This window comes from Gasterosteus aculeatus, chromosome 12 (genome assembly GCF_964276395.1).
Source record: "Gasterosteus aculeatus chromosome 12, fGasAcu3.hap1.1, whole genome shotgun sequence".
Lineage (NCBI taxonomy): Eukaryota > Metazoa > Chordata > Actinopteri > Perciformes > Gasterosteidae > Gasterosteus > Gasterosteus aculeatus.
Genome location: NC_135700.1, coordinates 7570300 through 7593489, shown reverse-complemented (window position 1 = coordinate 7593489; position 23190 = coordinate 7570300). Strand labels below are relative to the sequence as shown.

Here is a 23190-nt window from a genome sequence, read left to right as displayed (position 1 = left end):
GTTTATTCCATGAACACATATATTCAAAACTAATACAATTACATCAGCGCTAAATTAGCCGTGGCACGATGCAGGTTCAGGTATCGTCATGCACAGCAGCTATTGAGCCTGGAGGCACATCTGGTCTATTTAAGATCTATTTAATTAAAATTACTTTAGCACACATAGATAAATGGTATGGAGTTACATTCAATAAAACAACACGGTCTATGTTGCACAGGTTTATTTATAAAGAACTTAAATATATGACGAGTGGCTTTGCTGGCGATGGAAAGAAACAATACAGATTCACATTCTTTAAAAAAGGTATAATGGAACGTTCCTTTAGTATCTCCATCTTTTACACACCATTAGTCAATCAGTTGTAGTTACTAGATTTTGATTAATGGAACCAAATGCACGCTGCCAGCAGGCAGCACATGCTACTTTGATTGACTGTATTCAACCCCCTCCGCCCCCCACCACCTGTCACACAATTTTTATTAAAATGTTACAAAGTGTATGTAATACCTGGCACATAGAAACACAAAGCTTCCACTGGGGGCGCGAGGTGATGTCCTGTTTCCCTGCTGATGTCTCTGCAGGAAGAAGCTGCTCAACAACATTCCTGACATACCCTCCAGCTGATCCCTCCCACCACAAACACATGTCTCCGTCACTCACAAGAAGGACAATAGACACAAAGAAAAGGAAGAGGGCTTCGCTTTAATGTAATCTGATGAATTGCTCTTGAGGTGCTTTGCTGTCTTCTGTTCATCCCACTGGGGGTCTCTTTTGCTTGAGAACGAGAAGTAATTTGTTTCTAAAGTAGAACAACAGAAGTACTATTAACAACACTTGCTTTTGAATTACAAACATGTCATCTGCCATGTTGTTAATTTGCAATGTGGGTCTTTGCATAACACGAATAACCTAAAATCCCATTGGATTTATTTTCTTAGCTCAAGTAAAGTTGATGGACACTAAAAGTTAAACGTCTCATAATGAAGAATAATACTGGTTATCAATTACTACTATTACAAATAACTAACATTATTTCTACTCAGCTTATTTGCAGAGGCAGTGGAGAGATAAACACTTTTGGTCTTTATGTTTCTGTCCTGCCAATAAATAAATATGTTATGGTGGAAAAAAATATTGTGACATTAGTTGATGACAAAACGACCACGCAAAAGAAAAGCAATCTGTGGTTACAACAATGAACAAAGAGATGAGTCACACTCAATTACACATTGTCTTCTTCAGAAAAGTAAGGAGTCATCGCGCACACACACACACACTTCAGTACCAGACAGCACAAAACAGGGTAGAAGAAAACAGTTCGTGGCACAACATGATGGCAGGAATAATGAAATACTGTTTGGTGTATTGTTATAAAAAAGGACGTAAGAAATCGGAAGGCCGCTGTGTATTCTGCATTTGTGTGCTGCGTGTGGCTGTTGATAAGGTAAGAAGCTGTTGACTCAGCAGCGATAAGAAGAGGCTGGATCACAGTTATCAAGCTGGAGGCACTTCATCTTCTGTACACTGTCACCCTGGACAGCCTTAACAAACAATCATTTACAAATCCATCATATCACACCACACAGAAAGAGGTCCAGTTTACATATAAAAATGTCGTCACATCGTAGAAAAACAAAAGCCTCGGAACAGGCAGGTTTAGTATCTTAATCGTTTATATAAAACAACATTTATTAGGCTTTAGTCCCTCGGAGTAAATAGTTGATTTGTGCAAACTAACATGTTTTAACAGGAGATGAACGGACGTACAGAGAGGAGACAAAACAATATTAATGCTTTATGATTCAGGAACGTAATGTAGAAGTTTAGTGTCGGGCTGCAGCATTAGTCCATTTCTTAGTTCCCTACATTGTTTGGCTTATGCTGCGTGTTGTCATTCATTTCAAACTGGCCCTCCTACAGTTTGGGAGCATCTGCACGACTGAGTCCGTGAGGAGCAGTTTGTAGGATTTGGCGGCATCTAGCGCTCTAAGGGCGCATATTACGGCCGATGTTTAGTTTCTGAGCTACTGTGGAAACACGGCGTCCGGATCTGTGAAGAGGAGCTTCTGTCTGTTAACAACAACATAATGATCCTTATTTTGAGGTGATTAACACACTAAAGAAAATCCTTTTCCATTTCTGCCAATAGAGTCTGAAGGCTCCTTTTTCTCCACTGGGTATTTTAGCCACATGGGGGCAGTAGAAAAAGCTGTAAACACAAACGTAAAAAAAAAACGAAGTTGTAACGGCGAACATTGAAACCGTTGCTTGTTACACTGGAATATTCTCGATCATTCGGAGTTGTGTTTCACTCTCCATTTAGCTCCGTTTTGGTCTCCTGACAGCAGCGTCTGCAGCGAGTGCACTCTGGCTTCCATTCAGCCCGTGCAGTTGGAAATGAACATGAAACTGAACACTGGACCAGCCGACAGTGTAACTTCATCATTAAGTCAGTAAGTCAGGGACAGACTCACACGGGCTTTGCTCAATGTTTTTTTGAGTTCCCATTACAGATAAACATATTAACATTTGGCAATGTTGGTTACTACTACCAGCTTTACGTCAACATTAACATTGCAAAGGCTGTTTAAGTCAGATGATTTAGCCCTTGAATGACACACAGTTTGTATTGTTATTCAGCTGAAGCCACAGTATGTCCTCTACAATCATGCTGTTATACCTCAGTTTCTGCAACTGTGCTTATTCAAAGCAGATATCTCACCAAGTGGAAAAGAATGCACTCATTGTGCTGGTAGCGTAAAATAGTCTTTTCTAAAGCGACGCGAGGAGATGAACAGCGTCCTGCCGGGGGGGCGAGGGGGGGTCCAGGTCATAGCCTGTGCTGGTTCACTGTTAGTCCAGCTGAGATGTATATGAGGCTGCCGGTGACAGAAACCAAACAGTGATGACTTCATCATTCAGCGACGTCACAGGCAGAAACCCCCGCGTCAGTGTGAATAGTAAAAGTGTCTCTTTTGTCCATTTCTTCATTCCCGGTGCTCATGCAGATTTCCTGCACAGTCAACTGCGCGTATTTGCAATACAAGTATTGCTGTACAAAGTACAACTTTTTAACATCACCTTTCGTCAGCTGCCATGCAGCTCCTGTGGGGTGAAAGTCCTCGGTCCGTGCGTCAGACGATGAGGGAGTCCCGGCTGAGAAGAGTGCTCTGGTGAGGAAAAGAAGAATCAGTTGATCATCACAACGGCAGAGCGTTTACTCAGCGAAGTGGTTTTCAGTAGAATGAGAGAGTTAAGAGATAGTGAACATTAGCCAATGGGTATTATGATGAACCTGGGACAAACTGCATTTCAAACTGCTTTGGGAGATTTGATTGAAACCCCTGAAAGACGGCTCTGGCCAATCACTTTAAAGTCTTTGATGTTGAAAACCTTTTTGACCCAGGTTTGTAAAGGAGGACACAACCGGTTAAGACTGTTAATGAGAGTAGTTGGATACAGAACAGAGTCTTCTACCTAGTTCTCACTGTAGTAGCGTCTGAACCTGACCTGTCGAAGGTACAACAACAACAACACTTATTGTGCGCCTACAAACCTCTCAGAGCTGAGACGCCGTGTGAGTAAGATGATACGAGGTTCAACTCATTCTTGATAAACTCATTTTGAAGTTGTAAATATGTGAACTTTTCTGCATATAGTTCCTAAACAATCAACAAGTCCAACCCCGACGCTGGGAACTAAATATAATCCCTGGTTCCACTCAACAAGATGGTGGTTTAATTATTGACTGTAGCAAAAGTCTGTCTGTGTTGACACAGACAAACAAATAGCTCATTTTTAAAAACTACAAAAAGATGCTACAGTAGCTCTAGTCAGCGCTGTTGATCTGCAGTTAGATCCATCGGCTGGGTGGATCTCACCACTTTGCGGGTCTTGTCTCTGGGCTCCTCTCTGCGAGCGGGCGGCGGATGGACGGGAGGCTGAGGGGAGCGAGTGTTCGCCGGGGGCGGCCTGTCACTTCTGCCCCGCTCCGTGTCCGAGTAGGGCGGCAGTGACCCGGCCTCGGGCCTGTTGCTGGGCGAGCGGCTGCACGGCCGGCTCGATTCCCCGCTGCTCTTCTTCGAGCTGTCCTTCGAGGGCGTGTCCGAATCCTGGCTGACCCCCCGCAACTTGGCCTTGCGCTCCAGCAGGCTGTTGAGGAACGCGCCGTCGTAGTCCTTCTCTTGAGAAGAGGTCGACGGTGGACTGACTCTGGGTGGGGGGGGGGCGGGCCGCTCGCTGTCCCAGGTGCCCCTCCTCTTTTTGGGAGACTGAAGTGGGCTTATGTTCTGTCCGCCTTTCGTGTTCCGCCTGGGGCGATCGCCGTGGTCGCTGTCGTCTGCCAGCTCGTTCTCGTCAGTGTGGTAGTGCTGTGGGGGGCCTTTGCGGTGGGAGGGATATCGACGGAACTCCCGAAGCTCCATCTCATACTCTCCCCTCTCCTCCTCCCTTCTCCCGTCCTCTCGGCTTCCCCTCTGCTTGTAGGAAGCCGCAAACTCCTCCAGCTCGTCCAGCGAGATGGTCCGCCCGCCGGTGCGGTACGCCTTCCTGTGCAGATGTTCTGAACGAGGGTTCCACCTGCGGAACGCAAGCCGAGGACCAACGGGGGGGGGGGTGGGGGGGGAAGAGAGAGGGAGGGAAGAAGATGCAAGAGAGAAGACCAACAGCTGTGTGAGTACTGTGTGGAATCAAACAACTACGCAGTCACAGCTTGTTTAATCAGTTATGGTTCATTGGATCACGCCATGTACTGCGTAGAGGAAGTCGGTTGTCTGTAAGCAGTAAACGGAGCATGTGCACCTGTTGGGGGGCTCCTCCTCGCTGTGATCCTGGTGCCGTTGGTTCCGTCCGGGCCTGCGCGGCCGCGGGCTGGTCGGGGGGTCGTCGCTGTGCCGCCGCAGGGGGAGATCCTGGTCCTGGCTGCGGCGGGGCTCTGCGTCGGGGTCATCCTGATACCGCTGGGGGGAAGGAGGGTCGTCGCGGTAACGCTGAGGCTCCGGGCTGCGGTTGTCACGGTAGCGCTGGGGCTCGGGCTGAGGGTCGTGGTCAGGGATGGCGGGCAGAGCTTTCTTCTGGACGTTGCGGTAGGTTTGGCGGAAGCCGGCTTCGCCCTCGTGGAGGGAGCTCAGCTCGGACAGGCTGCAGGCTGGAGACGTCATGTTTAGTTAAGGAACAACTGAACACACAGACAAAGACACTGAAGGTCGTCCCTCCTGGAGGAAGAACAGAAGTTGACGGACACGTTGCAGAAGGAGAAGGTCTCAGTTGAGGACTTTGCGCGACTATACAGTGTTGGAGGGAGAATTACGACGACAAGTAGCCATGCACACCTGCTACTACGCACATCTCAGCTACTGGAAACTCAGAAAGCAGAACAATGGTACAAAGAGAGAGAGGCCAAGAAAAGCTGAAGGGAACCAAAAAGTCCACAAGAAACTAGAAACAGTTTCAGAGCAGCATGCGTTTTCTATCGAGTGCATCAACATGCTTTAAAAGAGGCTGAGGGCAGAGAGCAAATCCACAGGACGGCTTCATGGGGCTTACTCTGGTGGCTGATGGACCTGGCCGGGTTGAAGTGAGCCAGTTGTTTCTCTACGTACTGCAGCACCCTGAGAGAGTCCTGATCCTGAGAGGAAGGCACGCGGTAGGGAGCCCCTACGGCGTGCATCGGCACTGCAGATACACACTTGACCCATCAGCACGGACGACTCCGGTTTGTTCTCTGTGGCCACACTGGCTCTTTTGCTGGTTTTCTATTTCTGTATTTTATTTAATTGCTGTTCTTTTTAGCCAAAAGGTGTAGAATAAAACAGTCAACATGGACCCACGAGAATACAACCTCAACGTACAGCATTCACATATGCAAAAATATAACAGAAACTGAAAGAAACCGTTTTCAGTGCGTCACGAATGCAGCGCTTTCAAATCAAGTTCATAATGCAGAATATCCAACGTTCAGCAAATATATCAAAGTCAAGAATAAACTCTGTGGATGATTTTACTGGGTTAAAGGAAACAAACAAAACACTGATATTGTATTTCAATAATTAGAAAAGATTGGGACCATTTGCTGATAGAAGTAAGACCTCACCTGCTGTGAGCAGGCTGACCTCCGAAGGGGGGGCGGCGGACATCTTGTCCACCAGAGAAGGCGGAGCGATTGGGACCATCGTCGGGACACCGGTGACAAAGTATGGAGGGTAGGCAGGTGTGGAGGTGCCCGTCTTTATACCTTTACCCGCCTCGTAAACTAGCAACAGACCATTCAAATGCTTTGTGTCACTGAGTTCACTTTTTGCACATCTGTGTATGTGTGTGTGTGTGTGTGTGGGTACTCACGGTGTCTTGGGCAGCAGCACGTGTCGGGGCAGCACCAGCAGCTGACGTAGCAGCAGCAGGAGTGAGGACAGCACTGACACCAACAAACCCCGAATAGCAGCAGGAATAAGACGCTGCCCAGCGCCACGGCCGACACAAACACCCACTCTGCAAGTACGCACACAACACACAACCCGGCATTCAGACACACATGGATATTGAAAGAGTTTGATGGAATCACATCCGGCCTGGAAATGGTGTTTCACTTTAAATAGGTCTGTAAATTAGCACTAAATGTCCTGCTCCCCCGCTGCACACCGTTTACCATTCTAACCTGCAGTTGTTGGATTTCCTAATACATTTGTATTGTTGTTTTGCTTGAGATGTTTACTAGATTAAACAACAACACAACATGAAACAAACGCAAAAACCTAGTGGATGCGGTGAGGAATCCTTCCTGCAGGCCTCACATGTTTCAAGGAGGAAACGGCTGGATAGTTGAAAAACGCGAACGATTGGTGCCAGTTTATATTTTACTTTTACTGTAGCAAAAGTTTTAAAAAAGATAGTTAAAAAATCTGGAATATTGTATATTTATGTGAGTTACCACATAAAATGAGATGATTTTACACAGAATGTTGTTTCTGAGTGATACAGAACGTACTGCAGATAAACTGTCTGTGTCCATAGGGACAAAGCAGAGGAAAGGGAAGGAGAGGGCAGATAAGGGAATATTTAACAATGTAAAACCAAGGATGACTTTGTCTCTATGAAAACACACACACACACACACACACAAAAACACAGGAAACCACACTTTGGCACAGGAAGGAAAGGCCCAGGTTACACCGCTCTGGAAGATACTGAAGATTTGGCTGTGACAAGGAATTAACTTGTGTAAATGTGATCTCATTTGGACGCGCACACACACGGATTGCAGCTACCACAGCACATACTAGACATCTCAGAGCACAGTGGGAGTCGATACGAAGAGATAAGCTTGCAGGAACCATTCTGTCTGATGACTCATACCAAGTCATTTTGGGACTGACTTCCAGACAATTCATTCATTCATTCATCCATCACCTCCCCACAAACTGTGATAATCCAATGTGTATTACAGGAATGTGATGAGACATAAACAACCCTGCCTCCCTCGTGATCACAGTGGGTTTGTTTTCGTTACTGAGTAGTGTCCAAACGATGTGGGATGACACCCCAACCACAGCCATAAATAACCATAATAGCTGTTTTCCCAGCACAGCGCAGCATAGTGGGAGCGGCGGCCGGCTCATTATCTGTCGGGCGTGGTGCTGACCGCTGGGTCAGAGCCTCCTTACGGCTGAATCACTAACACCTGCTGCACTATTTACTGACGTGAGGTGCTACGGCATCGCAGCTGTGAGTATAGGAACCTCTATCTGATACGCCTTCCTCTGCACTCCTCACTGTGTGTGCAGAGAAAAGTCTCCCCAAAAGCCACCACCAGCCCAGCGGTTCCTCCGGCCGTAGAGCAGTTAGTAGGGTTAGTGTGAACGGGAGGCAACAGGTGAGGGGGGAGGATACATCATGCCCCTACCTGGCATAATCTTCAAGTCAAAGCCTGGCAGCAGATCTTCAGGCACACCTGAGAAACCTGGAGAGAAAGAGCAGAGGTGACGACAAGGAGAGGAGAAGGAAGCAAATGGTGATATAAAGGATTGATTCAAAGGAAGTTGTTGCAGGAGTGGCATGCACAAGGGAAAGAAGCCAGAGAAAGATAAACAGATAAAGAGAGGTCAACAGCCGCATGCACCAGAGGCCATTCTGCTCTCCAGACGGAGGAACCAATTCATGAAATCAGAACCTGTGAGGTAATCTGCACACGGAACAACAGGAATCCCTCTCACGAGGATAACAGTAGGCAGGAGCTGTGAGTAATGTTACATGCAGAGCTGCAGAGATCACAGGTGGGAACATTCCTGGTGTCCAGAGCCAGCGGGCAGAGCGCAGAGATACGCCTTGTCTCTGCGAGCTGGTGCCGTGGCTCCTGGATGAGACCTGGAGCCCCTTGCAAATGCTCCGGGCAACCACCATATCAGGTCATACACCGGTATATTTGTCAGTATTGTCTGTCAGTATTCTGAGATCAGATGTTTACTCCAGGAAGGAATCTTTACAGTTGAACATTATTTGCTGTGTGTGGGACTATTTCTTGGCTGTGAACCTCACATCGACGACTCATATTTCCAAACTGTTTCTTTAACTACGGATGGGATTTTTCCATTAAATGTTGATGTATTCAAATCAAATCATTAAGTGAAAATGAAGAAGTTTTTTTATTTCTTTTTTCCAAGGCTCTATCTTTTATTTATAAAATTCTTCTTAATTAAATCCTTTAACGGTTTAGTTGTGTTTTTGTGGAAAGGTGGCATTGACTTTTGCGAGGAAAGAAAAGCAATATAAATAAAGCCTTAAAAACAGGCACCAGCTGTCACTTGTTGTTGGCGGTATCTTGCCGGTGTTTTGTCTTTCTCCTTCAGCATAACATTTTAACACAGCTCTAAGTGACTCGGCACAAGGTCAGAAAGTCTGAACAAAGCGCAACGGATGAGGACACCACGTCACAAACTGTGAGCGAGCTGAAGCCTGGTGAACAAAAGCCGGGCATCGATTGTGATGAGAGCGCTCCACTGCTGCCTCTGTGTGCATGTGGTGAAGAGGAGGAGAAGGGTACCGGGCAGGAGGAAGGAGGACTGGAGAAACACTCACTGGCTGACAGCGCACATACCTCACTCGCTGTCTTTCTGCAAGGCTTTGAAAAGAGAAGGAGACCTCTTTGAGGTTATCGAGAGGCAGCTGAATCAGTTGTTGAATGCTTTGAAAACAACGAGGCGCTGAAGTTTGCATGATGTGCATTTAAGGACATCTCTAGTTTTTTGTTTTTATCTGTTGGTTTTTTTCGGCTTCCCTTCTGCTCAGGCAGTTGTAGGAGTTCACACGGCCACATTGAATTTGCCTGCAGGCTGGTGATTCACCAAGTTTGACCTTTATTGAACATTTGGGGTTTGCTTGTCTCTCAATATAAGGTTATTCAAACAGGAGGGATTCATTCTCTGCCACGTATGAACTGTAACGGCAATGTTCTGCAGAGACCGAATACCCACAGACGGTCTCGGTAATGGTTCAAAGCAACCCTTCAAACTCCAGGTCCTGTCCAGGTTACACATGACCTGTATGACCTCGTATCCTTTGGAAAAGGGCTCAGGAATTTGTCTACCAGAGAGCACTACAATTTTAAAACTGTAAGTTGTCACCGACTTGGTTTTGTATCTGTCAAAATGTCCTCTACATCAACAGATATCTGGACTATGAAGATTGTTTCTGTTTTCATTAAAGAGTCCCAAGTATTATTATGGGTCTCATTAATCCAGAAGCTGGTGGGCTGTAGGTTGGGTCAATGATACTTTATCGTTTGACGAGGAACACTTCGCACGTGATCAACTTCCCGCCTCGTGCACAATGTAGCTTCAGCACTACAGAAAAAGGGGCAATGGAGGTAAAAAAAATTAAACATCTGAACAGATTGAAGCAGAATTCTTCCCTCTTTCAGGTGCAAAGTGTCTCAAATGGTGTCACCCTCCATCTTTTGTCCAGCTGTATGTTGCTGTCCCTCCTCCTCATCATTAAATATTCCCTCCCTTCTTTGCTGTGGCGCCACTCACAAAAAAAGACAAACGACCCCTGAAGTCGGCCCCGGTGGCCCCAACTGTTGTTATGGAAATACAACAAGTGCCTCACACGCCATGTTAGCGACACTAAGATCGGGAAACGACATTTTGTCTCTGTGGAATATTTAGCGTCTCAGTTGAGGTTGGAGACGTAATTTTCATTTGCTTCTAGCATTTTCTGTCAGATATTATCACAGCAAACACAAACAATTTAAAGAATGTTTTCAAGTCTCTGTAAACGCGTATCGTCGAGTACTTGTGCGTGTATTTCTGTGTGTGTCCTTTTGAGCATACACATAAGTCTCTGAGTGCCGGCCAAACAAAAGTTCAGCCTCAGAGTGAATTGGAGCAGCAACAGCCTCATAGTCTCGTCCCAGCCGTTGCTATGGCAACATTTGTATTTGAGTGCAGGCGAGTACACTGTCACTGTAAAGAAACGACACATTGTAGCTACTTTAACACGTTCAGATTCTACACACACACCTGCATACACAACTATATACACACACACAGGATTAAGTGGCATGTGGAAGACTCGATAAAGGCAATAACTATTATGCGGCCGCCCCGTTTTAAGGAAAACTTCCTGTAAGGTACATAGGGACATACAGTAGGAGGGAATGCAGTTGCTATGGTCACCGATTAAGCAAGACTCCCCTAGGAGGCCACAGTTAGTCGAGAATCAGCCCGTGAATCAGCCGGCATTGTGCCGTCGGTGATGAATAGGTCTGCTTTTAAAGGCTGTGTTGTGTAACAGCAGAATTTAAGTTTTTATGTCCGCAATTTGGTTACATACAAAAGGATTGGTGAGGGATACTGCGTCGGCTAGTCTGACAGTCTACGGTGGTTCACCCCGAGAGTCGATGACTTCCTAACACGTCGTTTCATTCAGTTCGCCAGAGCGCACAGCGATCCTGGAAACACATTTCCATGGATGTCAATGAGACATCAAACTAACGTCCTTCACAACAGGAATACCGGTAAAGAGGTGTCAGCTTACCAAGAACCAGCAGCTCCACGGAGGCTTCGCTCTGTCCCTCCAAATCATCAGATATTACCACTTTGCAGATGTAGACGCCACTGTCTCCCCACTGGACCTCTCCTATGCGCAGGTCTGCCTCTGTGTGGGGAAAGAACAGGAAGAGGTAAAAGATGTGACACAAAATCCTCCTCGGCCCAAATGTTTCTCTGGTAACAAATTAAGTAAAGTAAATTAGTTTATGAACTTTTAAAAAATGTATCGAAGGTATCAAAAGATAGGTTTAATTAAATAGGAAAACTTATACTGGATTCCGATTGAAGTGCTAAAGCTCTAACCCTTAATTTTATTTGACTTTTTTTTATCAGGTAAAGAACCTATTCTCATTTACAAAGATGACCTGGCCAAGAGGCAGTAGCACAGTCCACACAAGTGACACAAACAGCACAGACACAATACAGTATGACAAAGAAATGTCTAAAAACAACATAGTTAACTTAATAAACACTATGTAGGCCTCACTAATCTTCTAGATAAGTCATTTTTTCCTCCGCCGTAAGCATACTCAATGTGAAATGTAAAATGTTTCATAATAAATAAACGAAGCCGTAAAGCTTGGGCCTTTCCAGCAGCTGTGGGGGAAAACTTTCAGCTTGCAAATGCTCATTCATATCCATGCTGAATCCATAGACTCACAACATGGCATCCCACACATCTCATTCCTAAACCTCAAGCATCAATCCGCTCTAAAGGGGAGGATCACTCTAGAAACACTTTCCACAAGGCTTGGCTCCCAGCCTGAGTTCCCATTACTCCCAGTAACAACTCAGAAAACCAGGTGAGCCTGAATAACAAAAGTTAAAACATACAAAAACAAAACAAAACATAAGTTAAATTTTACATTTTTCTAACTCCATTTCTAAAGGCATGCTATTCCACGTCAACATTTCAAATACACTTTGAGCCGAGCCTCTCACACACATGCTTCTATTGTGAGGGGTCAGACATGAAAATACAACCGATGGGAAACGTATCATTTCCTTCCTTTTCCTGTAAGCGAAGGAAGAGGGAGGAGACGCAGACTGACCAGACCGCTCCACTGGGACTGTAAGTGCAAGTCAGTGTATTGGTTTGACTGTGTTACGCCATGTGATTAACAGAACACCCGCTGCATGCTGGGACGGACTTCCAGCTCCCTGCGAGTCCTGATGACCGGGCGCCTCTAAAGGGCAGAATTCTCAAAGCGTCGCTGTACCGACCAGGATGGGAGGTAGAGTGCAGAGAAAGGGGAAAGAGTGAGGGTGCGGGTGGAGCTGGGACGTGCACAAGATCTACAGGGTGAAAATGAAAGCGGGCCATTGAAGTACATCAGAGTGAAGGAGCGACGGGTCAAGATGAATGACAGCGTGGATAAAACACCTCTTTTGTCTGCGTTCCTGGCTGGTGAAGAGAAGGTCGCTTCTTCAACCGCAGTGAGAGCTCCATAAATCTGAGGCCTGCAAACAAGGCCACCTCTCTGTGTTCACACACACATGTGTGCACAGCAGTGTCCTTTAGATCAGTGGTCCCCAACCACCGGGCCGCGGACCGGTCATTAACCATGACTAGTTGTGGTTGAAATGCCCAGCTCACAGGTTCCTTTGGAAAGGACAGGGCTGTGTTTGATAGTGACTTTTATAGTGTTTTAACTCTTCTCTCAGATGAACCTGTTCAACATCCCGACTAGTTCTGTGTTATTTACCCTGAAGGATTTCAGTGAAGCCTCCTGCTTTCGTCCTGTAATCTTCAGCATGTGTGCAGTTTCTCTGACTTCTCGTCAGGCATTTGATCTGGAATCTGTGTGATGGGTGGGCCGATGATCGGATTCATGGCTTTCGCAAAACAGAAGAAATAAGAACCTTAGTTTGGATGAAAATGTTACAAAAGAACCAGAGCATGCGTTCTATTGTTTTGTTTTCAAACATTTAACTTCTTTCCTTTCGTTTTTCTTTTATGTTTTTTACAGCATCTTTCATAACCGGTTGTCTGCTTCTTTGTGGCCTAAAAGAATTCCCTCAGCAAACGATGGAGACCGCAGATGAAGTCAATTTCCATCTGAAGCTGGTGCGCAAATATCCGGCCTTTAGCACAAATAACGTGTGATTTAAAAGGAAAAAGAAACTCAAGATCAATCCACAGTGAGCAACGGGTCTTACTGTTGGTGATGGAGATGTCTCTGCTCTTGTAGTACTCCGACAGTGTGATTGAGGAACCCGACATGGAGGCCACGGTTCGGACCGTCCGGCTGCTGTCCGCGCAGTCCAGGTAGTTCGCCGTCATCCCCGTCTCGTACCCTCCACCCGCTCCCCTTGCTCCACCCGTGGGGCCACCGCCTGCCTGGCCTCCGCCCAAGCTGTCAGGGAAGTTGAAGGAATCCCGCGTGCGGTCCCGGCAGTACGACTTGTAGACCCATTGCACCACGGGCGTCTGGGTGGACACGCTGTTGTACTGACACGGCAGAACCACCGACTGGAACAGCACCGAATACTTCTTCTCATCTCTCACGAACACGTTGACCCCGGAGCAGCCGGGCGGGAGGACACCTGCGTGGGGAGGACGTAATGGGGTTAAATGTGAAAGAAGGCGGGGGGAGGAGGAGATAAGTAAGTCTAGATTATTAATCACTACGTTAAAAAGGAACACTTCTTATAAATTGTGTATCGCTTTCCTCCGGTGATGAGGTCTGGGCACCGGCAGGTAGATCGCAGACAGGACCTATTTTCGACGGTGCCAACTTTGTTGTTTTTGGGGCGGGGGGCCTCTGTGAAAGCTGCTGACTGCTCGGCTGGGCAGAGACGTGACAGCCAAAGGAGGTTTAAGTAATAACTGAGTGAGTAATGACGGGTGTTAAGGACTACGACAGCTGACAGCAGCACACGGTGATGCAGGAGACACCACTTGTGGTTTGGACACTTTACAAGAGGTCGGACCAATCAACCCCCCTGCATCACGGAGAGCATCGCCTCACATCCAGTACAAATATTAGAGAGAACTATTTTAAGATGAACATTCCCCAGAAACACTTGCATGTCTTTATTCTTTCGTGAAGCGGAATGAAATGTCTCATTGGCCAGTTTGGCCAGTTAGGAATGAGAAAACAAGGCGAGGTTTTTTTTTCTCCAAATCGAGTCGACTCTCAGTCACATGATGACCAGGAGCTCCTGCCTGGTGGATCAACAGCAACACACACTACTGGGTGACCCTGTGAAAACCCCCACTAACACACACACACACACACACCCAGAAACATCTGTGCGTGAGCTGTGAGGCGGAGCAGTGGGAGGGGAGACTCAGCTGGGCCAGTGAGCAGGGATGAGGTGAGCGATGAGAGTGAGGGGGGGTCGGCTTCCCTAAATCCAGACCAGGCCGGTTCAGAGACTTTTATTTTCTTTCTGTTACACAGAGCGAAGCTAACAAAACCCTCGCCCCTGTTTTTAAAGAACTGATACACTTCATCAAAAACGCCAACGAGCTTCATCGAGCTCAGTGTTCACCATATTATTTCTATCTGGAAGATCTCACGAGGACAAAAACATCACAGGTATGCGCACAACTTCCAGCAACTTGATCAATAATTCATTTACAAATCAGTAGTAACCCCCGAGTGACCTTAGAGCAAAATACCAAATGTGGGGCCCCACAACGAAACACCAGCCACACACAGTTCTCACAGTGGAAACACGGCAAAGAATAACTTTGCACAATAAAGCACAAGTCAGATTTGAAAGCAAACCTTCCAGATGTTTGCTGATTCAGCTGATTACTGTGAGGTCGGTTTTCATACTGTGTACATTTTGAAAACTGTCAAATGTAATGTTAAAAAATATTTAAAGCCCACTACTTGCCTTATAGTTTGTTCTTTTTACTTTTCTCCTCAGTGACTAATAGTAATCTGTACGTACCCATGTGTCTAAAGCCTTCTGGGGGGCACCTGAGGACATGTTGTGGATTTTGGGGGGGAAAATATTGAGCCAATTCAGACCAAGAAGAATCTATCTGGCTCAAACATGAATTCCTTGAGGAGAGCGTATCTCTGACTTCTGAAAAGCAGAAGAAACAAAGCCAGGTTGGTCTTCACTGGGATCACAGGCCGACGGGGCGTTCCGGGCTTTATTGGTTTTCAGAGGAAGCCACCTCCGGAGGAGAAAATGAAGGCATGGAGCAGGAGGAGGAGCAGGAGGAGGAAAGGGGCTCAAATAGCTACGGTTGTAATATTGGATACTGGAGTTTTGCCGAGGACGCTTTGAGACTGGAATGTGGTATTAAAGTATTGATTCTTCTGCGTTAACAAGGGGAGAATAACTTTACGGATAAGTTTCTGGACGGGTTCACTGGTTTGTCATCACACTGTCTTGTGCTTTTAGTGGAGAACGACATGTAATGTCCATAAAACGCCACAGTGCTAACAGAAAACCATTGTGGAGGGATATAGCACGGCTATAGCACAATACTCAAGTATTTATTCCTTGAGCTGCTGTAGTAAAACATTTACACACTCTTGGGCCAGTTGTAGCGTTGACTGACCCACATAATTGTTTTTCACATTGCCTTCACTTTATTTATGCACCTACGTGCTTTAACTTTTCTCTTTTTTCTTCAGCTCAGATTCTGTAATGATTTTTTCTCGACTTACAATGATTAATCAATTAGTTGTCAACTATTGACATTAATCACTGAACATTTCAAGAATCGATTCTTCAATTTGAGTCATTATTGAAGACGTTTAAATGTGAATATTCTCTCCTTTGTTACACACCGATTCACATATTCCAAACTATTTCGGGACCAAACCAACGACACAAAGTCATCGTTAGTAACATCCCTACATTCTGCCTTTTAAGACAGTTGGATCAACTAACAGCGAAATGAAGTAGTAACCGGTGATTTGTCGGAGAGGCCTAATTTAAATCAAAGTTAAATCCGCCAGAAACTGCACCTCCTAATCCGCGACCCCCCAAAGCCTCACGCATGACCGAGTAACAGCACAAAGGTTATTGTGTCTCTATGCCGGATTGTTGTGTGGTGACCGCGAACACGTCGGTGTAACGTTTGTTAACGTTCGTCGAGTTAAAGTGACTGTAGCTCGGTGGCAACGTTGAAGTGAGGACCCGTTACCAGGGAGCGAAACAACCTGTTACACCGCCGCTCTCCCCTCCTCTTACCCGACAGGCAGGCGACACAAATCCACCACTTCGGAGCCAGAAACATTTCCCACGCAAGTGACGTCCTCCGGTGAGCTGCGGCTCCTCTGGCTGGCTCGTCTCGTCCCCGGGCGACGTTTCGGACTCACGCGCGGACACGCAAGGTTTGAGTGGGCAGAGATAACGGTCCCGCGGCGCGAGGGATGGGGCAGCGGGCTGCGGGAACGGGGACCTGCTTCGAGCTTGTCAGAATAAGACTCAAGACTTCCGGTGACGGTTTCCAGAATAACAGCACTCGTTGTCGCCGAATGTTTTTGTTGACAATAAATAATGCATTGAAAGTATAGCACTGTAGTGTTTTGGAATAGTCCTACCGATCTGATGGTATTCTACGCTCTGGTCTAGTACTTTTAGGCGGGTTACCCGGGCTCCTCCTCCTCCTCGAGTCGATTCTACTATTCTGACGTGCAACCAAACTAAGTGTGATCAAATTCAGGGTTCCATCATAAATATATACACGATTTATGACAATATAGGTTTTTGATACACTTAGTTCTGGCCTAACATTTTCTAATGTAACCAAAAGGTTCCCTGAGGTGGTGTGTATGCGCCACAGTAGTTGACAACTACTATATATATATACACACATGTATATATATATATATATATATATATATATATATATATATATATATATACATATATATATATATATATATACATATATATATATATATACATATATATATATATATATACATATATATATATATATACATATATATATATATATATACATATATATATATATATATATACATATATATATATATATATACATATATATATATATATATATATACATATATATATATATATATATACATATATATATATATATATACATATATATATATACATACATATACATACATATATACATATATACATACATATATACATATATATATATACATATATATATATATATACATATATATATACATATATATATATATACATATATATATACATATATATATACATATATATATATATATACATATATATATATACATATATATATACATATATATATATACATATATATATATATACATATATATATACATATATATACATACATATACATATATATACATACATATACATATATATACATACATATATATATATACATACATATATATATATATATACATATATATATATATATATACATACATATATATATATATACATACATATATATATATATACATACATATATATATATACATACATATATATACATATATATATATACATATATATATATACATATATATATATATATACATATATATATATACATACATATATATATATATACATATATATATACATATATATATATACATATATATATACATATATATATATACATATATATATACATATATATATACATATATATATATATACATATATACATATATATATATACATATATATATACATACAGTATGTAGCCACTGCTCTCCACATAATGGATTGTGGCAGTGATGTAAGTAAATCTGTTCAAAACTAAATATTTAGTAAAATAATATGTCAAGATAAAAACGTAGAATCCCGTAGCTTTTTTTGTTCTTACCCCATGTGTGGTATGAATGTAGTGACCATGAGACAATTTGTATATGTATGTGATAGGTGTAAAGTTGCCATCTAGTGTTCAGGATTCATACAGTTATGAGAATCCGTTTGCTTTAAAAATAACACAAAGTCATAGTTCAGCAATGGAATACAACGTTTTATAACACAAATCCCAATAGAATGTAAAACTATTGACATTAACATAATTGCATTTGTATATTTTAATTCCAGTTCAACAAAAAACTATAAAATAATTCAAATAAAAAAAGATTTGACAGTGACATGGCAAAAGGTGGTTATATATTTGTATGTTCAAGGTCTTAATTGTTATGTACTTTTACAAATTTAAAGAACAAAAGAAAGAAGGAAGTGGTGACTATCAAGCTACATAATCAGCGGAAGCTGTAGTTTCTACATGATGGAACAAAAGAAATGAAATGATAAAAAAAAAACACGACAATAAAAACGGTCACAATATTTCTGTAACAGGAGGGCATAGAACTCAAACAATCCCACAAAGACTTACATATAATGGTATACCTTTTCTTTATTGTTCCCCAAAACATATGAATTTAAAATAAGAATTCTTAAAAACACCACCAGCAACACAAGTCAGATGAACAAAACCAACAAATCGAGTTTAAAGATAAAACGCCACCTAATCTCTGAATCGCCAAATCTACTTTTTTTTTCTGGCGGTGTGTGAAATGTTTTCCTAGTTTCTGTTATTTGTATGACGCAAGACCACAAAGATACAGATCTGTCTCTGGTCACTGTGTAGACCGGATCGCTTAACCGAGTTAACGGAGATCAGATGGGCTTTTGTGGTCACCGTTCCTCAACTAATTCTCCCACAAACCTCTTGACTCACCAAATTGTTAGAGAAAAACAGTTTAGGCTCCCTCTTCATTCTGGTATAGTTAGTTTTATAGGAAATTATGTCGCAACAGAATCAGAGAAGCAAGACAGCTTGAGTGTGAGGTCATTGGAGTGAATGGACTTAAAGAGGAGATTGTCGACGGCTTTAGTCGCGGAAGTCCTTCTTCGGAGGCTTATTGGCTGGCACGGGTGGTTTGACCAGATCACGATCGTCGTAGCGCTCATCATGGCGGTCGTCGTCATGTTTGACGCGACGGTCCTTACGGTCGTCGTCGTAGCGGCGGCGGCGGTCATCGTCATCGTAGCGGCGGTCATCGTAGCGCTCATTGCGGTTACCGGGCCTGTCGCGGCGGTCGTCGTAGTCGCTTCTGCGATCGGTGTAGTCGCTTCTGCGATCGTCGTACTCGCTGCGCCGGTCGTCGTACTCGCTGCGCCGGTCGTCGTAGTCGCGCTCACTCCGTTCCTCGTGGCGCTCAGTGCTTACAAAAGGGCGTCTCAGACTGGAGTCGTCATGAACCCGGTCGTCCTCTTGTCCATCGTCAATCTGAGTCACACCATTTCTAGCCGGCTTTTGGTCGCCGTGCTCTTCCTCGCGAACTCTGGATAGTGAACACACAACAGGCGGGTGTTGAGTTTTGATTCTTTGAAAGCTTCATCCGATACATCACTTACACAATAGTTGCCTTAAAAGTTCCTGGAGGACAACCGGCCTTCTCTGCCTAAAAACCATGATATGTTTGGTCGGCTACTAATTCAGCCTTGGCAATGGGCCGTGTCAAATGTCTCCCGCCCCAGTTAACATCTTTTTTATTAGTCAGTGTGTCTTTAACGGGGGCAAACTTTACCCCATGGCGTATTCCTCCTCCTCCTCCTCCTTCAACTTCTTCTTGCGGCAGTAGCAACAGCAACAGATGCCGATGATGACTACGATCAACAGGGCGGCGACACCGCCGACGATTCCTGCAGTGGAGCCAATCTTCATGGAAGCTGCGGGATTGAATAAGCGGAAGATAAGGGTCACGCACTTTGTAACGCATTGTTGTAAAGATGCATTTATGTGGAATTCAACATTCCAAGACAGTTGCTTCATCTCACGTGGCATGACTGCGAGGGTGATGTTGCAGGTAGCGGAGCGGATCTTGTTTGTTGAGGTGCAGATGTAGTATCCAGATGTCTCTTTGGAGATGTTGTATAGAGACATGATGCCTCCCTCTAGATGGCAAAGAAAAAGGTCACTTACACACTCAATCAAGTTACAACTCCTCAAAACTGTCACTGATTTATGTTTATTCCACAAGAGGGGCCGCATTTTCATAACAATACATAGCGTCAATGTTTCCTAATTTGGACCCGCTAGCTTTCATTTGCCTATTACGTTCTTTCCAGTCTTTTTGATTTCTTTTTCTTCCGCGATTGCCACCGAATTTCAAATAATGTTAATTCATAGATTTAAAAAGAATCTACATGTCAGATTTAATATGAACATTCCATGTCTAATTACTTTGATGTGAGTAGGCAGTAAGGACATGGTCAGTAGTTTGAAAAGCTTCTTGTTCTGAAGGAGCTTTTTCTGCACAATATGGAGCGTGATATCTTATTTTAAAAGCCAGAATTAGGGTCCTGGATTCGTTGACAGCATAAATAGTAAAGTTAAACGTTTGTTTAAACACCATTAAAGACCTAAAAAAAATTACATCGTAATTTTTTATCGGAAGTGAAGATACGAACTGTACGAATTAGGGAACAGTGACGCAATGTTTGTTCTAAATCATAAAAAAAAAATAAAAAGGTTTACAACCCCCCTGTCATAATGGTAGGGGAAACCTTTAAGGGCCTCGAGTTGACTCACATTTTGCAGGATCCGTAGCCCCCCACAGAAACTGACACTTACTATCGGTGGTTCTTGAGTCAGGTTTGCGAGGATTGTTCAGGACATCTAGACTTTTCCACGTGTAAACGGGTGCCGGGGAGCCTTCCGCAGACAAACAGGTCAGGTTGATGTTCTCTCCGTATTCTGCATTTCCCTTGATCGCACACACGGGTGTGGATGGAGCCACTAATAACGAAAACGGTGAGAGGGGTTCATTCAAATTTCAATAAAGAATGTTGAAATTATGAAAAGGAAATGTGAAATATACAAGACATAAAATATGGTTTTAGTGAGGAGCTAAATAGGTTATAAAATTGAGAATGGGAGGTTTCACATGTTGATGCCACCGGTTAATGAAGAAAAGAGACGATCTAATGATGGGACACACCACCCACAACAATAGTAATAATACTCTACGCTCGCACATGTTGAAACTAGAAACAATATGCATACGCAAAGATTTGTCTGAAAACAGATGAAGTTACCTAGAACCACCAGGCGCGTAGTGTCGGCCAGCTTGCCCTCATCGTCGTTTGGAATCTGGACCTGACACTTAAACTCCTTGTTGTCATCTAGCGTGACGGAGGAAAGTTTCAGGTCGGCCTTTCCTGTTTTAATATCGACATCCAGGGACACCCGGCCTTCATACAGCGGTTTAACGTCGATAATATCACCAACAGAATAATAAGTGACGATGATGGTCTGTTAGACGACAGGAGCATCGGAGGAACATTAAAAAGGAAGAAAATACAGTTGTCATCTTCATTGATAGATTTTACACACACACACACACACACACACACACACACACACACACACACACACACACACACACACACACACACACACACACACACACACACACACACACACACACACACACACACACACAGACTGACCTCATCAGGGTCCGTGTTCACACCTTCACCATACCATGTGATGATGACTAACTGAGGAGTCCCAGGGTTTTGGGGAATAAATTTGCACGGCAGTGTGGTGTTATCACCTCTGGCAACCTCGTATAACTCCTTCGGGATGTTCACATTGAGGGCATCAACACCTGACAGCACTGTCACAGAAAGCAGAATATCAAACCGTAGATAACGATATTGCGCTTCCAATGTGGCACTAAAATAAGGGAATTACTCACACGGTAAACATTATTTTTGTATGCTCCTGTGCGAATTCAATGTGACAGATTAAAGTATTTGCCCTTAATAAATTGTTATTTCAGGTGAAATTGAAATATAAACTAATACTTAAATACCTCCATTGTACCTTCATTGAATTTATATGCAGAGGACATTTGACATTGACATTTGATTTAACAACACGGAGGATTGCAAAAACAGAATTTGAATTCAGATTAATATCGGGAATTAGCTATCCCGATGTCTGTATTTCATCACAATATGATTGAAAGACAAATTAGTTATCATATTGAATTGCAGGCCCATGTAACATGCATCTACACAGTGAATTATTCGGTCTAAAGGAGGAACCAGGATCTTACACCGCCCTGTCACCCACAAGTAGCCTACACATAAAGACAAATCGGTTTTGTTTAGAGCTACGACTAGTATGGGCAGAAAAGAAATAATTATATTTCTTATTATTTATATATTATTTCTTTACCTCGGACGCCAGTAAAGTATATATCTTTGGAGTTTGTGTCAAACTCAACATCCCGTTGAAGTATTTGATTATCACCCTTGATCATTTTAATATGCTTTTGCCGCCGGATTTCCAGAGCTCCGACATTTTTGTAAAACCAAACGTTCTAAAATAGGGAAAGCTCTCCAGAAGAGGCCGCGCGCATTGCAGGTGGCCGACTCAGTATATCTACCTGTCGGTGCGTCAACAGGTGTGGCCGCTCTACCAGACGCGGTGCAAATGAATTCTAGCAGGTAAACTCACCAAGAGACAGCAGGATCCAGGGAGAAATCCTCCTCTCCATCGCCAACGCTTCCATTTTCTCAACCAGACAAGCGTATTCTTCTTAGTGTGGTAAGTAGCGTTCTCTAAGATGTAAAAGGGAACTCGAGGCACCTGGAAGCAATTTCTATCGAAACCAGACTGGTTTGCGCCCAATGGGTGCGCCCGTTGCGTCTGGTTGAGTGACAGCGCTGCCCGCCAATCACCGCCGCTCACTGCGGGTACGAACACATTTTTCATCCGCCCACCCGACGTGTTTCTGCGTGTCTTCACTACAGACTGTACCTGGATTTGGATCGTTACTCCGTCCCCGTGGAATGTCTTCTCGTGGTCCCTTTATTAACAAGAGCAATGTTTTCAAATATGACCAAGATATGCCGCAATCTGAAGTTTTAATGTTGGACTCTATCATTCATCTCACTTATAGGTTCCATGTTGCGGGGGTTTAAATGTTTTAGTTGAATTCCTCATTATACATCATGTTTTGCAACAAGTGCAAGATCAAAACCAAGAAACATTAAAACCCACAAAGTTTAACTTCGTGTTTTTTCATGCAAAAGAGGTTTGGGGGTCTATAATTCAACGCTACGCTAAATCGTAACATTGACACTGAAGACAAGCAGCGAGTTCAGACTGCACACGAGCTACGTAGGGCTGAGTGGA

The 23190-nt window shown here is 43.9% G+C and overlaps 2 protein-coding genes across 5 annotated transcripts; both read right to left on the bottom strand.

Annotated features, from left to right (window-relative positions):
- Positions 1 to 208: 208 nt before the first annotated feature.
- LOC120835904 (immunoglobulin-like domain-containing receptor 2) lies at positions 209 to 16596 on the bottom strand. Of its 4 annotated transcripts, XM_040205164.2 has the most exons (10): positions 16212 to 16596; positions 13206 to 13592; positions 11032 to 11151; positions 7901 to 7957; positions 6343 to 6489; positions 6095 to 6253; positions 5548 to 5676; positions 4804 to 5149; positions 3885 to 4581; positions 209 to 3173 (listed from the first exon to the last, which is right to left on the bottom strand). In XM_040205164.2, exons 1-10 carry the CDS (start codon positions 16255 to 16257, stop codon positions 3138 to 3140), a joined length of 2124 nt encoding a protein of 707 aa, XP_040061098.2. In that variant the 5' UTR covers positions 16258 to 16596; the 3' UTR covers positions 209 to 3137. The 4 variants fall into 4 exon arrangements, with proteins under 4 accessions (XP_040061098.2, XP_040015783.2, XP_040015779.2 ...); XM_040159849.2 differs by lacking the exon at positions 5548 to 5676; XM_040159845.2 differs by lacking the exon at positions 7901 to 7957.
- Positions 16597 to 17979: 1383 nt separating this feature from the next.
- LOC144382972 (cell surface A33 antigen-like) lies at positions 17980 to 22827 on the bottom strand. Its single transcript, XM_078084942.1, has 7 exons — positions 22510 to 22827; positions 21492 to 21661; positions 21078 to 21294; positions 20614 to 20778; positions 19818 to 19934; positions 19568 to 19709; positions 17980 to 19321 (listed from the first exon to the last, which is right to left on the bottom strand). The coding sequence occupies exons 1-7, from the start codon at positions 22562 to 22564 to the stop codon at positions 18868 to 18870; spliced, it is 1320 nt and encodes a 439-aa protein (XP_077941068.1). The 5' UTR covers positions 22565 to 22827; the 3' UTR covers positions 17980 to 18867.
- Positions 22828 to 23190: the final 363 nt, after the last annotated feature.

Bases quoted from the DNA above. Each gene is read 5' to 3' on its own strand.
- LOC120835904 (XM_040205164.2), bottom strand. From the start codon at position 16,257: ATGTTTCTGGCTCCGAAGTGGTGGATTTGTGTCGCCTGCCTGTCGG. The intron at 6,254-6,342 runs GTGAGTACCCAC...GTCTGTTGCTAG, and splicing joins GTGCTGCTGCCCAAGACACC to TTTACGAGGCGGGTAAAGGT. The intron at 5,150-5,547 runs GTAAGCCCCATG...TGACGTCTCCAG, and splicing joins CAGGTCCATCAGCCACCAGA to CCTGCAGCCTGTCCGAGCTG.
- LOC144382972 (XM_078084942.1), bottom strand. From the start codon at position 22,564: ATGGAAGCGTTGGCGATGGAGAGGAGGATTTCTCCCTGGATCCTGCTG. The intron at 21,662-22,509 runs GTGAGTTTACCT...TTTCTGTGACAG, and splicing joins CTGGATCCTGCTGTCTCTTG to TGCTGTCAGGTGTTGATGCC. The intron at 19,935-20,613 runs GTAAGTGTCAGT...TTTGCCATCTAG, and splicing joins TGACTCAAGAACCACCGATA to AGGGAGGCATCATGTCTCTA.